We start from the raw sequence: 14,873 nt of genomic DNA on the forward strand, positions 1-14,873 counted from the left end.
CTGTTTTATTCCTTGTTTTAATTTGATTTCCTTTCCGACATACTCGTAGTATTTTTTTTTTGAAGTAAATGTTAGGCATTAGTTGTATAGAAATCCTATGTACATTTCTAATTTCTTTCGACCCATTGAATTATCTTTTCCCTTTGACCACTAAACTCTTTTTTTAATCTGTCCAAGTCATCGTACTTTTCAAATGTTTTTGTGCGATATTAAAACTTTAAAATGCGTTTCTATCATTTCATTTTCTTTTGTTACCAAACGACGGCTTTTTTTTTTAACAAAATAGCTTAGAAGGGAATCATCAATTAAGGATGAAACTTTTAAGGGGACAAAAGGGGTTTAAACCCCTCTAAAAGTTTTTGTTTTTAACACTAATTTTCTTATACATTCTTAAAAATAATTTTTCATAATATTAGCCTCTCTTGTAAAGTTAAATTTTATGTCTCATTGAAATCTACCCCTGTATTTAAGTTTCGCCATTACATCAATATCAATATAATGATATACAAAAAGGAAGAAAAAAAAAGTGCATTCTAGGCAATTAACCCAATTATATAGGAACATCAAACTCATAGACAATAATAATTGAGCTCGAGTGAAACTCGTGTCTACAAAACTTTACCTTATTTGAAACCAAGTTTCATATTGTTCTTCAAATGATTAATTTGATCATACACTCATACCTCCTTTTAATGTTAAAGTACTTCTCTGGCTATAAATCGATTAGAAATTTTTGTAGTGACCTCTATTTGCCTATTATCTATATTTTAATTACTATATTTATCTTAGACACTTCCAAAGTGCAATAGTGAGACCATACCTTATTCACAATAATCCAAACTTAGATGCCTTAAACAAAAGGAACTAAAATTTATAAAGATTCTTTAACCCAAATCATACACCTATCAATAATCTTATAAATAAATACAACTTGAAAACAAAATCTTATTATTAATCTATCTAATAACAAATAAATTCTCTAGATAAAGGCCCGGTTGGAAGGTTACATTGATATTTTGAATTTTGTAATTTTCTGTGTTTAATTTACCCATATTAAAATGTTGTTATTACTTGCCTTGATATAAATTAAATATTACAAGTTATTAAAACTACATTATCAACAAGTTTATTATGATATGTTTTTCTTTTGTCATTAACTCATTATCTATGACTAACGACGGCTAAACAAATTTTGTATACATTAGAGACAAAATATTCTATTATGATATTAACAAGATTGATTATGGTCCAAAATTAATAATCTATAAGTTTGTCTGATGGACTAAGTAACACGCTTATATTAAAAACTTAGAAAGAATTGGTTTCCTTCATGTTAACAAAAATGAATGACATGCAAAATCAAGAAAGTTTCTCCTTTTCTACTTCTTCTAAAACCGGGTTTTTCTCCGATGATGAAGATTTTGGTGTCGAGAATGACCATCACATTTCAAACCATCATCAAAAGGATTACCTTGAAATATCTCTGCCACCACCACCATCAACGTTAATCACAAAATCCAAGCCTGACGATAAAAAAGAAGATGAATTTGATTTTTGCTTCTCATTTAATTACTCGGCAACCCTTCACGACTTCACCACCACCCCCATTGCGAACTCTAACCATCCATTCCACGACCAAGAAACACCTATGAGTACTTCCACTTGTGCAACATCTCAAGCGATAGATGTTGTGCATAAAAAGTACAAACATCACAACAAAACCCATAATTCAATCCATTACAAAAACATACTTCAAAGAGTAAGTAGCCCACAGTGTCGTCAAGGTTTGCTTTCACCGTATGTTTTTCGGACTCCCATCGACGGCCGAGGAGCAACCCGGTCACGGAGATTCGAGAAAAATCTGCCAAAGTTAAAAAACGGGTACTATTTTCTCTAGCGAAACTTATCTTTAACCCTTTTAACCACGAGTATTAGAAAAATAAAATATAACTAAAACATAAACGGGCTAAAAAGGTATCAACCCCAAAGATTGACACTTACATGTGTTGTTGACCCAATAGTCATGTAAAAAAACATATTTTGGAGCATAAAATGTTTGCCGACTAATAATTTTTTACTATTTTTAGAATAAACATGTTCTTTAATCTAATTTGACTAGACCATGTACATATTATTGTCCTTTTGCTTTTGCATTTATTTCCGTATAATCAAAATATTCAATCGACACATTGATACAACATATTTGTTCATATATTGACAATATATTCAAGGGAATTGGTCGGTATTAAAGTTCTAATTAGATAAATTATTTTGTGACTTGTCAAAGGAACTCAGCTAGGTTGGGTGGCATAAGGAAGTTCATGGTGAAACTAAGATCCATCAAGAGCATGATAGGTTCGTCTCTAAATCTCTCGCGACGAATGCAACCGTCTCCAATTGACAAACTTGACAAAAAGACCAAGAAAACTTTCGTTGACCACAAGCTAAATAAAATAGACTTGCAACGAAACCGTGGTCTAATGACCATAAAAAACGATGATAATAACAATTTTGTCACGAAGACTCATGGTCTAAACCGAAGTAAAGAAGAGGAAAAGTCATCCCAGATGATTAAATTTGATGTTTTTGGTAAAATGATGGATGTCATTATGAAAAACGTTAGAATGAGAAGGTCAAAACAAACAGGTAGCAATAGTTGTCCAGTCTCGATCAAGTCTTCACCTATGCACGATATTGGTGTTGGAAATGCCCGTGATGAAAGAAGGAATTCGTTCTATTCAAGAGATCATTCCATTCAAGCGGCGATTGCACATTGTAAAAAATCATTTGGAAAATGAGTCTAGGCTCGATAAAGTGATCTGTATGTGGATGAGTTAAGCTGGAAACGGTCTTTGTAAATGAAATTATTTTGCTACATAAGTGAAAATGAAGCATCAGCTTTCTTGTTGCATTTAACTTTATTATATGAAACTAAGGCAAGAAAATATACAATTAACCATATTAGTGCCTTGAAGAAATGTATCTTTTGGGGGTTTTTTTGACTATTTTTTTTTTTTTAAGAATGACTCCCCTAAAATTACTCATACCCTTCCAATTTACTGCATTGAAGCAAAATAAGTTTTTAATCACAAACAAATGGCCTAAAGTTTGATGGCTGTAGTTTTTGACATATTACAAGAAACCAAACATTTCATCCACCATCTTCCCCTACCACCATCGGAATCATAAGGCGTGGTGGTGTGGCGGCAGGTGGTGATAAAGATGACATCATCCATGGCAAATGGTGGTGGTAAGCCAGCACAACGACGTAAGGTTATGGTTGTAGCAGAACCAACACGTGAGTCAGCAGCCGCCTTACATTACGTTCTATCTCATGTCATATTCGATAATGACATATTATATCTTCTTCATGTTGAGAATCCTAATTTTTGGAAGAACAAAATATCATGCTTCATAAAACAATCATCAACGTCTTCTTCAACCCCAGACGCTAGGGAAAGCATTGGTTGCAATGTTGGAGGTGGTGGTGGTTGTCTGGGCGATAATGTTGACTTTCTTGACCAAATGAAAAGCGCTTGTGAGCTTGTGCACCCGAAGCTCAAGGTGAAGGTGTCTAAAGTTGAGTCAGAGGCTAGGGACAAGGGTTATGTTATTATATCACAAACTAAGGTGCTTGGAATTGATCTTCTTGTAGTAGGAAAGCGTCAAAGCCTGTCTAATGCAATTTTACGGTCAGTTCTTTGTTGCTTTTGCTGTTCTTTTTTACCATGTAAGATTTTAACCCACAAAACCACCAAAATATGGTTAAACCTATTTCTTGATCAACTTTTGGTTGCAGGCAAAGGAGGAACGGGTCGATAAGAGGAGAAACTGCGGAGTATTTGGTGCAACACAGTAAATGCACTTGTGTTGCAGTGCAGAGAAAGGGCCAAAATGGAGGCTATCTTCTCCATACAAAAACCCATAGAAATTTTTGGCTGTTAGCATAGAAAACTCCTTGATCTTTGTTTTGCCTATTGATATCTGATCTTGTGCATTTAAATCCATCCTAGTGTGGTATGCTCATTTCTGTGTATTTGCTGCACTAGATGACATGAGTTGTGCTTGATGGATACGGCATGCACGTTGTTCTTTTAACATTTTTTCTCTTATTTTTCGGTTTATACCTGAAAAACTGAAGGATGTGGATTTCAACTGTAAATCAAACACTTGTAATGACAATTATGAACATGGATTTGTTCAATTTCTATGGAAACCTTCCAAATTCCAATCATATGTGGAAACTTATAGAATATAGACCGAAACTATATGTTGCAAGTATTAACAAATCGGAAGATATATCGTGTCTGATCTCAAAGTCAAAACTCGATAGAGCAAGTAAAAGAACAATGGGCATTTGGATTTTTTTTACCCGACTCCCCTCCAAACTGTAAGGCTGGCAATCGGGTATCTGTTAAGACTTGTTAAAGTAACTGTTAAGCAAAAAAATGTACTATACAACTTTTTCTATTTTTAAAAGTAATTGTTTTTAATATTTTAAAGTTCAACATTTATCTTTTTTGATACATAAAACGAATAAATATCATGTTCAAATCATCAAAGGCAAGTGTTAAATGGGTTGTTTTCATGTTTGAAAGCTGAGAATTTTGTGCTCACCGAACCTGTTAAAACACAATTTGTCAGAGCGTTACTCCAAAGTCACACCATAATAGAGGCAAAGGAAAGACCATCTACCACTTGTTGCTTTCTTTACTACATCAGTACACTTTTAATTATAAACATAGAAAAATCTGAACTTTTCATTAGATCTGCTTCCAAACATTACTACTGTACACTTTAGTGTACCTGATTCCTCATTTATCAACCCAATAAAATTACTCTAATAACACACATCCAAATACCTTCCTAACATGTAAAACAAAATGGATACAAAACCAAACAATTGCATAGATCAAGAATTTACACTCTAACTGAAGGCAAAAGCAACCATTGTTTACATAATATAAATATACATACTAAACCTGCATATTCATGTCCATGTGTGACTGTAACATTTACAGTTCATCGTGCATAGGTAGTCCTAAATTAAAATCATCATTTGGACCTGCAGGTTCGTTGACCTGAGCAAGATGGTTTATAGCAACGTCCGCATCTCCAGCAGCCATGCCAGCTTTAATAGCCCCTATAACTTTTCTCTGCAACTTAAGTATTCCAATCCGCTTTGAAACAACATAAAGAACAGCTAAGGAGAACAACACGAATCCCACAATGAGTATAATCCTGCCCACATAAAATTCAACTTTAGAGTAATCACAAAGGGAGATCAATAAACTAGATGTGGCAATACGCATTTTTTCCGAATGTGTTGAATTGGGCTAATTTTTTCTTTAACGGGCCAACCTGTCATAACAAAAAACCTTACCTAAAAATGAAATGGGTCAAACAGATTTTATATGTTCTCAATTTCCTAACTGCATTCAAGAAATTTTGAATTAATAATAACAGTATTCCTTTAAAGTCATATAGCTATAATATTCAATCATTAACAAAAAAAGTACATATGTTACAGGTAAAATCGGGCTGACTCGTTGACCTGAATTAAAAAATAACATGTTTTAACTTGTTTGATCTGCATTACCCAACCCACTAGAACCACCCATTCCACCACCTCTTCATTAAACTAATATATTGTCCAACCTGTCAAGAACATCTTGGCGCTTCATTGTTGAAAGCAAGTTACGAGTTCGCATCAGTAACGATCGATGACCCTTGTATTCGCTTTCTGCTTTCTTCAACACTCCTGTTGATTCCTCTGCATTGAATTAAACAGTACTTTATTTAGATGAATGGTTAAATTTAAGATACGTGCAAGAAGAGTAAATCCTACAGATCAATGAATACCTCACATTCTTATCTATAAGCACTGTTTAGGGGGTGTTTAGATCTGCATTTTTTAACTACTTATCTGATTATCTTTAATAAACAGGTTATGCTTTTACCCACCCTTTCTTTTAAACTGAACTTAAGAGGCATTAGTAACTAAGAAATTTCTCTAATTTTCTATTTCATATACCATGACTACTTCGTCAACAAAACAGTCATTTTTCCTAAAATTTTTCTAGCTTGGGAGGCATTTACTTATAAAGTATGTAAGTGACTTTTCTAAAAAAAACCTATTTAAAAATGTTCTCTGTTTTTCGGGTTTTCCATGAGTAACTTTCTTGGAAGCATTCCTAGTTTCCTATATCACATACCATGACTACTTTGTTGACAAAAGAGCCACTTAACTAGAATAATCAAAATTTATCATGCCCCAAACATGTCATCATCTCATTCTCGATGTGATACAGCCTATTCTATTTTAGTTGGGAAAGAATGGTGAGGTGCATCCGAAGTTCCGAACCATCCAACTAAGAATAAGAGGAAAGCAAAGCGCCAATGGTAAGAAGCTCATGCGGAATGGGAGGCTGGCACTCTAGGAACCGCGGAGAATTCCATACAAAGCAAACAAGTCTTAGGAAGACAGCCGCGACGCGCAAGGACCTCAATTCCTATCAGAAGGTCGAACGATAATAAAGCCAAATAGAACTCATATAGTCATATCAATGGTATATATTATATAACTAGTATCAATATATACAGAGAGGGAGATTGGTATCTTCAAGCGCTCATGTGGCATATCTCTTTGCTCACCACCTCAGCTTTTTGCTTACGTGTCAACTTCTCATATAGACGGCCTGTATGATTGACACTTGGTAGCCACCTCAATGCCATATTTAAGTGTATAGCAGCTTTTTAATTTAAGTTTAAAAACTTGCATTTTGTCGGATTCGAACCCACGCCTAGCCTACAATAGGAAGACCACTTTTCCCATTTAGCTACCCAATCGGTTGTTGATACTTTCTATAACCATAATAATTATCCTTTGAGATATCCTAAAAAACTCGCCGGCCCCATTTGTGTATGTCGTCCAATCTATACAACTTTGTCTAATCTCTATCTTCATTCATATATTCACTCAAACCCTATATTTTAGAGACAAATCTTTTTTTTAAAAAAACTTAGTTCTAACCAAATTAATATACTAATCAATAGCCGTATCTTCCTATAATTAAGTATTTTTTATACTCAAGATAGGTTTTAGAGACTGCATATATATACATATTCATTAGAGATATGAAGGTTTTCATCCTTTTCACAATTCATCAACATCTTAAGGTGATATTGTTTTTATTGTTATTAACTATTATTGTTTTTAATTTTAATACTGTATCTTATTTTATTATTATTGTATATTATAATTATTGACAATGGATGTATTTCATCATTCAGAAATATGGACGCAGCGTTGACCATCACCTAGATCCAACAATATTCATGTAAGGCATCGAGTATCGTGGTGGCAATATGCGACCGATGAACAGGTTAGACATTCATGTTGTTTTGCCTCATGTTTAATCTATGTTTAATATACTGATTTGAAGACAAATATTTATATGGAAATTTTCAAATACACTATGGTATTTGATGAGCCTAAATATTGAAAGCTATGTAATGAGCCTAAGTTTCTCATGTAATGCTATTCTGTATAGTTAGGCTTAGAGATTATTGAGGTAAACCCTTGGAGATGTAGTTTGTTAAAATTTTTGATGAAGTGGGTTGCTTTGTATATAATGTGAGTGGAATATTTGAATATAAGATGTTTTTATATTGAATTAGAAATACTGAATTGATATTTTCTTTTATTAATGCTCTACTTAATTTTTTGTTATTTGCACAGAATGTAGATCGTTGGTTGTAAATCGTGAAGCCAACGGTGAATTCATCATTTGGGCATGTTGTCCAAGTTTAAACATTTTTAATAGACAGAATCATCGAAGCAGCAAATGACATCGGGTAAGGTAATTTCTACATCTTTAGATAGAGAGTTTAGAAGACTGATCAGAGTTAAAACAAAGAAAATAGCATAGTTGTCAAAGACGAAAGTGAACTCAAAGCGCAATGACCCCAAATGGGGCCTAGGCGAGAGGCACAAAAAAGCGCCGGCCTGGGAAAAAAAAAAGCGTAGAAGAGTATATAAAATTTCAGCGTCTCTAACAAATGATAATGAAGAAAATTTCAGCTAAGAAGCTATATAAAATAGCAGAAGAGTCTTAATAATGTAAAAATAGAAGAAAACTTACATTTTAGTTAAATGAAGAATAGTATGATGAATGATGATAATGATATATACCAAGTGATTTTTGGAACAAAGATTCTGTTGTGATATCCCTATAAAATAGGTGATATTTTATGTGGAACAAAGGGTTTATTTATATGGAAAAGTGTAGACATGCGCTTCATACAGTTAGTGGGCCTTGGGCCTAGAAATTCAGGCCTTAAGGTTGGGCCTTGCCTGCCTTTTGCACCTAGGCGCAAGAGGCGCTTGCCTTTACAACTATGAAAAATAGTATACAGATCAAGTGATCATGACTAAGAAAGATGGTATACACTATAAATTCTCTTCCTATTTCTAAGTTTTATGCCACTCAAGTGACAGTTTATGCTTCAATTTGATTATTGTTAGTCATACTTGGTGTTGATTTGCTTATTTCTATTTGTCATGTTGATAATGTATTGTGAAATAGCTATCAATTAATAATTTAATTTATATATAACAAATTTGCCCTCATGAATGTCCTTGTCCATTTTTGAAAAGGTTGCTTTGATAAACTACAAAATTTGACCATGCATGATAAACTTAGTAATTTAGTAAACTCATTAGCATTTTAAAATCTCAAAAATTCATCCACATTCAAAAAAGTAGATATATAATGCTTACATAAGTGAACACTTTTTTGTATTCTATCTATAAAGTCAACTGCTTTCGGTTATTTGATTAAAGCTCCTTTCGATTATGTTCATGGAATTATATAGAAGATATACATATATATAACCCATCATGCGAAAACTGTATTCAAGAACACATGTTCTACATTTGTATTTGATTATGTCCTTTTTTGTTCACATCTGGAATTAAATTTGCAGGAGGGAAGCTACCCATCAACCTATGACATGGTAACCTAATGAATTTGCAAAGATACCAATGACAGACATGAGAACGAGACCACAACCATCTTCAGGATATCCAAGACGCACTTAGAGATTTTACATGGAAAAAAATTAATCCATTTGATATAGGCTCAGCTACTCAAATTACACATACTAAATTACTAATTCATTTCTGTTGCAACTAACAAGTCAAATTTCAAGAAATGGAACCACACTTGAAAACACGGGTTCACTTGTCTACATATAACTGTAATTGATATAGAAATCACATCATGTCGAAAGGCCATGTTTTCAGAAACTAAAAGGGTCCAAAATACCAAGGAAAGCCACGGTACACACCCTATTTTGTGGTTTGTTAAGTACAACAAATGAAGATGGATTGATGGTGATTGAACAGGGTTCTCATCCTATTATAGTTTATCATCAATACCTTATTTGGTTTTTTGACCTTATTTCATGTTTTACCTTGAAGTTTTGTGGTTTATTGTTGTAGATTAATGTACTTTTTAGTTATCAGTGTTTGAGAGACTGTTTTTGCAACATCTGAATGTATGAGCGTTTGTTGCTAATATCAGAAAAGGTTTCATTTTATGTTTAATTCCAACCATTTTTGCAATTTTTTTTGTAATAAGGTTTAATACCTTCCGTATTTTTAGGATGAATTCATATGTACATCTATTTTGTTATCCCTCTATATAAAACTGTCTACATCCAAGTTATACGTTTGTTCTTATTTTATATTACTTACAAGGAACAGTTGAAAAATAAGATATTTCGTGCACGCACGGGTATACGGGTATCACCTAGTTTATTATATAACTAAACAAAGAAACAAGAAAAACTTAAGATATTAACATGAGACTAACCAAACGCCATAAGTGTGCTTCCACTCCTTTCAACCTCCTGTAAACAAATTTATAAGTTAAAAGGCATGGTTCAGATCATGTTTGTGGATAAATATATAAATGCTTTTTAAATATAAAAAAGGTAAATACAGGAAAAGGTTTTAAATACACGAAAGTGACACGATGAGATGATGTATAAGAGAGATAACCTGAACCATCATCTGCCTTGTACGACGAAGACTCTCGGTAATGCTTTCTGCTGCAGATGTCATTCCAGCTTTTGTCCTATTGGTATAATTTAGCACATTTAACGTCACTGTTATTAACTTATTTCTAACACAATTCCTTATGCTGTAATCATACTGCACAATGATTTATGACAGTATAAACAAAAAATTGTAGATAAAGAAATACGAGTATCATGATACATACTGTAAATTACGCCTTCGAGCTGTTGACTCTTCTCCACCTCCCAACAGAAGCTCCCTCTGACATCAGATAAAACTTATAAGATCTTACAAATGATGTATAGTTTTCCTAGAATACATCTCAAGACTCGATAAAATTTGTTACAAATCAGAACCTGTTTTGCACTTATAGTATCCTAGAACAATCGTCAAAATCATGTGATGCAAGTAAAATTGTCATTAGAGGTGGTAAAATGGGCAGGTCGGGTATTTGGTCAAGGAGGGTTCAGGTCAAAATGGACCTTTAGGATGGATAGTGTCTGCACAGACCTACCTGCTAACACTTGTTTATCCATTGATTTTCGGATTTTATATATAACTATTGTCTGAAATAAGATTGCAGAAACGTGAGCCCAGGTCAAAATGGGTAATCTTTAAAGAAGTCGCGTCAAGATGGACCTAACTGCAAACCCTTCATTATCCTTTTTTGTTTGAATTTTAAAACTACTACCTCAAAAACTATATTATTGTAATGATAATCTAACCTTTTCTGTAATAGACTTGTAAACCGATTTAGGAGTTTTATGCATTTGAAACACTTCATAAGAATTTTGACCACCCATTTGATCAGTTCAAGATAAAGCAAGACCCAACTCGAATAAAAGCTTACATTAAAAACTGCTGAATCAAATTGACATATCAGGAAGGCATACAACTATTTAAAATGAAGTTATAGATATCCAGATAAAGTAAAAGCTTACATTTTAAGTGGGAATAATCAAATCAAATTCAGTACCTCTTCTTGGGCAGCTTTTCTCATATTAGCCTTTGCTTGCAGATTAGCATTTCTCAAATTTGACCGCAAACTATATTAGATGACAATTAAAAACGTTCATTAGCATTGTATCTAAATAAACTGTTTAGCAGCTTAATCACTTTCACCTCACTCTAGTTTGGTCACTTCGCTACCAAATTATTACCCTAATACTCCAACTTCCATAAACTGGGATAATATCATTCAATTTTGGGAACCATTATGACAACCATTCAGTTTTGAACAATGCCACGGTTTTCAGTATTGTTGTTAAAAACCTAATGAGCAAATTAGAAATGAAGTGGTAATATGAAGTAGGCAAGTACATTACCAGGCAAAACTGGAACAAAGTATATTAGTAACCAAACAAAGTTTCCTCTTAGCGAACAACTTGTAACATGGTTAAAAAAATATAGTACACATACAGCAGAAGACTAGACGTACATGGCTAAAAATTATCTCGGCATACAATATCATTGTAATCAAATTTGGTCACAAATCACTCATAAACCTGGTTATGATCAGAAAAAGATATATAGCTTATCATTTACTAGCAACACTTTCTAGTTTCAAATGCACAACCCGATTGGTGCCATAGATATATTTGTGATTTTCAACATCTTTTGGGCAACAAATTAAGATCAGCTTGATTTCTTATCCATTTAAAGGTTGTTTGTCAATAACCAGTGAAAACCTATTTATTATGAGATTTCACGATTTTCCTTGTCGCGGGTTTCCATGGCTGCTCATAAAAAGTGACGTCTCAATATATATACTATCACATACCAACTATCAAAATAATCATCCAACCACCAAAAAGATCAAAACTTTAACACAAATAAACCGAAACAAATTCAGGAATTTTGCTACAAAACTACGGAATTATCTACTTACATACAAACACATTCTATATGTACTTTCACATCATAAAACTATCAAAATGCTCATACCAGTATACCACAACCAAAAAGATCAAAACTTTACCACAAAACAACAGAAACAAAACCCGGGTTTTCGATACGAACCTTTGAATTTGGTTACTCCAAGATTGCAATGTCAACTGAGCATTTTGAACATGGTCATCAGTAGGAAGTTGTGGGGTCAAAAGATCAAGATTAAATTGTGAAGTAGTCAATGTAGCAAGTCCATCTTGTGCAAGCCCATTTAATCTTGGCAATGAATCTTTCTTTTTATTATTATTATTATTATTATTATTATTATTATTATTATTAGTATCATTTAATCTTGAAATTTTGCCATAATTTTGGATTTCTTGAATGTGATTTAGGGTTTGAAGATATGCATCATCCCATGTTTTCTTTATTTTGTTGAATTCTTGGATTACAATATCTGTTTCGTTTGATTCCATTGTTTATTGGTTGGTTTTTGTATGGATTTTTTTTTTATTTGATTATTTTGTACTTGATATGTGATGATTTACAGGATCTGGGAAAATTTGGGTAAAAAGAGGATACTTGTTTGATTAAAAGGAAAATAAAAAATAAAAAATTATACTCGTATTTGGAATGAATTATTTGTTGGGTTGGACCCTGTTTCTCTCGGGCCAAATTCATTGGATGAAAATCTGAAATAACTTTATTTTGATTACCTGTATAAATGTTAACATGACTTTCGTGGCATAATTTACAGTAAATGTAATGATTACAATCTTAAGCAAAAGTTCAATATACACTTGCTTCTTCCCACGATGAACCCCGGTATGCAAGCCAAAATGTTTGTTTGGAGATTGTTGCTACTTGCTATACTTTAAGATCATAATCACAAGGATCACAATAGTATCACATTTGCTAGTTTTTTTTAGCAAGATATAACAGAAAAACTGCACTGTAAAATTCTGTGTAACATTTTGAACAGAAAGAAATTAAGTATCGTGTGAATTTAGACTTGTACATAATTACCACTTCAAAATTACAAAAAAAGACACAAATTAATCGGGCGATCATTATTTTCTAACTAACATAAGTTTGTTAATATCAGGTAGGGAAAATGGAATATTAAACTCCAAGCTTTGAAACCACAACCAATGTGGAGCCTGAAGTATGTATGCCGAATACTACTATGTCAGAAACAATTAATTTTGACACTTATGAAAAATCAACTTTACGAGTATGTTTTCTTACAGATAAATGGTAAACAAAGGCGCCTTTTCTTGTTCGGGTTACCCGGGATGGTGAGTCTAGCTAAATTGTTTAACTATATAATCACCGTGTCTTTAAGAAAAAAACTACACAAATGTTGGTGTACTTGAATATTAATCCAAAAATCATGTTCACATTATAAAAGCAGTTGTAAAAGTATGTGAAAGAGTTAGGTGAATGGTAAAGGTGAAAGAGATGAATGGTTAAAGGTATATGAGATGAAATAAGGTGAAGGGAGGAAGGTTATCTTAATGGGGAATGATATATCTACAACAATTGTCATTCGATATACTTTTGACGAATTTTTAAATCCGAACGCGGAGCACGTCAGGTAGACCACCCCGTCACCGCCACCGACATTACATTACCACCCCGCCATCACCTCTATCAACGCCGCAACGCGCGAGTACCTTTCTCTCGTATATATATATATATATATACAAGAGAAAATGTTCGCATGTTGCGACGGTGAGATAGTGGGATTGATAGGTCATAGGAGGTGATAATTCATAGAGTGTGATAGCAAATGCTTTAGCCGTATTCACCATCTTTTCCGGTGAGTTTTTCCGGCAAGCATCTTGGTTTTCGAATGTACACCCACGATTAGATGTCAAAAACCGACTGTGATATATATATATACACACACACACACATATATGTTGTGGAACACTCACAAATTATTTTTTTAATCCATAAATATCATGGGGCTCAAGCATTTAATCATTAATCAAAAAATAGGTAGAAAAAAAGAGTGGTGGATGGTGGTCTACTCGGTGTGGTGTGGAGATATATATTTTTTATATTTATATTATTATTTTATTATTAATTATTTATTATAGTGGGGATAGATGCCAATTTGCCGATTCAAGCCACTATACCATTGAACTTGGCTATTTTTTTTTTTAGCAAAAAGTGGCAAAAAATTTCAAGTTCACATGGCACTCTCTCATTGGTTTAAAATTTGCCAAAAACTTACCAAAGAACCAAAAATCTGCACTATACCCTTGCTTCTTATACTACAAGGAATGGTGAGTGGAGACATTAAGGGAATGTCCCTCATTCATTAAATAAGTGACACATGGATAGATGGAAAGGAATTGGAATGGGCAAGCCAATTTTAAGGTCGGGAACGCCGTGTACTTTTGGGCATGACAATGCCCCACCAGCAGACTATTCCGCCTAATTTTATAGTCTTACATAATAATCGCATCATCACCGCTATTACCATCATCACAACATCAATCGCTGTCATTTCATGTGTTTCCGTCACCACTAGCTACATCTCAGCCCATAAGATCATCGTCGTCGTGAGCTGGTATGACTCTAGTTTTATGTTATGATGTGGAAACTAGAAAGATCTACAAAGTGAAGTGACACATGAGAGAGACTGCTATATAACGTGGCAGGAGATGTTAGTATCATCAAACTCGATTCCGTACTTTCAAAACTAAAAGGTTGCTTATGTAACATTTTATATTTATGTTAAAGTCCTTAAACTTCATGAAACTTCAGCTGTGCTCCTTAAACTTTATGCTATACGCCTATACTTTCCTATATTTAAAGCCATACAATCACAATTCACATTTCACAACACCAAAACCTATATTTTATTCTTAATTTTAGTTCATGTTGTTTA

At 33.4% G+C, this 14,873-nt stretch overlaps 2 protein-coding genes across 2 annotated transcripts; one reads left to right on the top strand and one right to left on the bottom strand.

Annotated features, from left to right (window-relative positions):
* The first annotated feature begins 3,109 nt into the window (after positions 1 to 3,109).
* On the top strand, positions 3,110 to 4,055 carry LOC122609560. The gene is made up of 2 exons (XM_043782589.1): positions 3,110 to 3,692; positions 3,800 to 4,055. Exons 1-2 carry the CDS (start codon positions 3,223 to 3,225, stop codon positions 3,948 to 3,950), a joined length of 621 nt encoding a protein of 206 aa, XP_043638524.1. The 5' UTR covers positions 3,110 to 3,222; the 3' UTR covers positions 3,951 to 4,055.
* Positions 4,056 to 4,867: 812 nt separating this feature from the next.
* On the bottom strand, positions 4,868 to 12,559 carry LOC122607590 (hybrid signal transduction protein dokA). Its single transcript, XM_043780598.1, has 7 exons — positions 12,104 to 12,559; positions 11,061 to 11,130; positions 10,290 to 10,345; positions 10,067 to 10,142; positions 9,879 to 9,915; positions 5,659 to 5,773; positions 4,868 to 5,241 (listed from the first exon to the last, which is right to left on the bottom strand). The coding sequence occupies exons 1-7, from the start codon at positions 12,445 to 12,447 to the stop codon at positions 5,016 to 5,018; spliced, it is 924 nt and encodes a 307-aa protein (XP_043636533.1). The 5' UTR covers positions 12,448 to 12,559; the 3' UTR covers positions 4,868 to 5,015.
* Positions 12,560 to 14,873: the final 2,314 nt, after the last annotated feature.

Source organism: Erigeron canadensis, chromosome 7, assembly GCF_010389155.1.
Source record: "Erigeron canadensis isolate Cc75 chromosome 7, C_canadensis_v1, whole genome shotgun sequence".
Lineage (NCBI taxonomy): Eukaryota > Viridiplantae > Streptophyta > Magnoliopsida > Asterales > Asteraceae > Erigeron > Erigeron canadensis.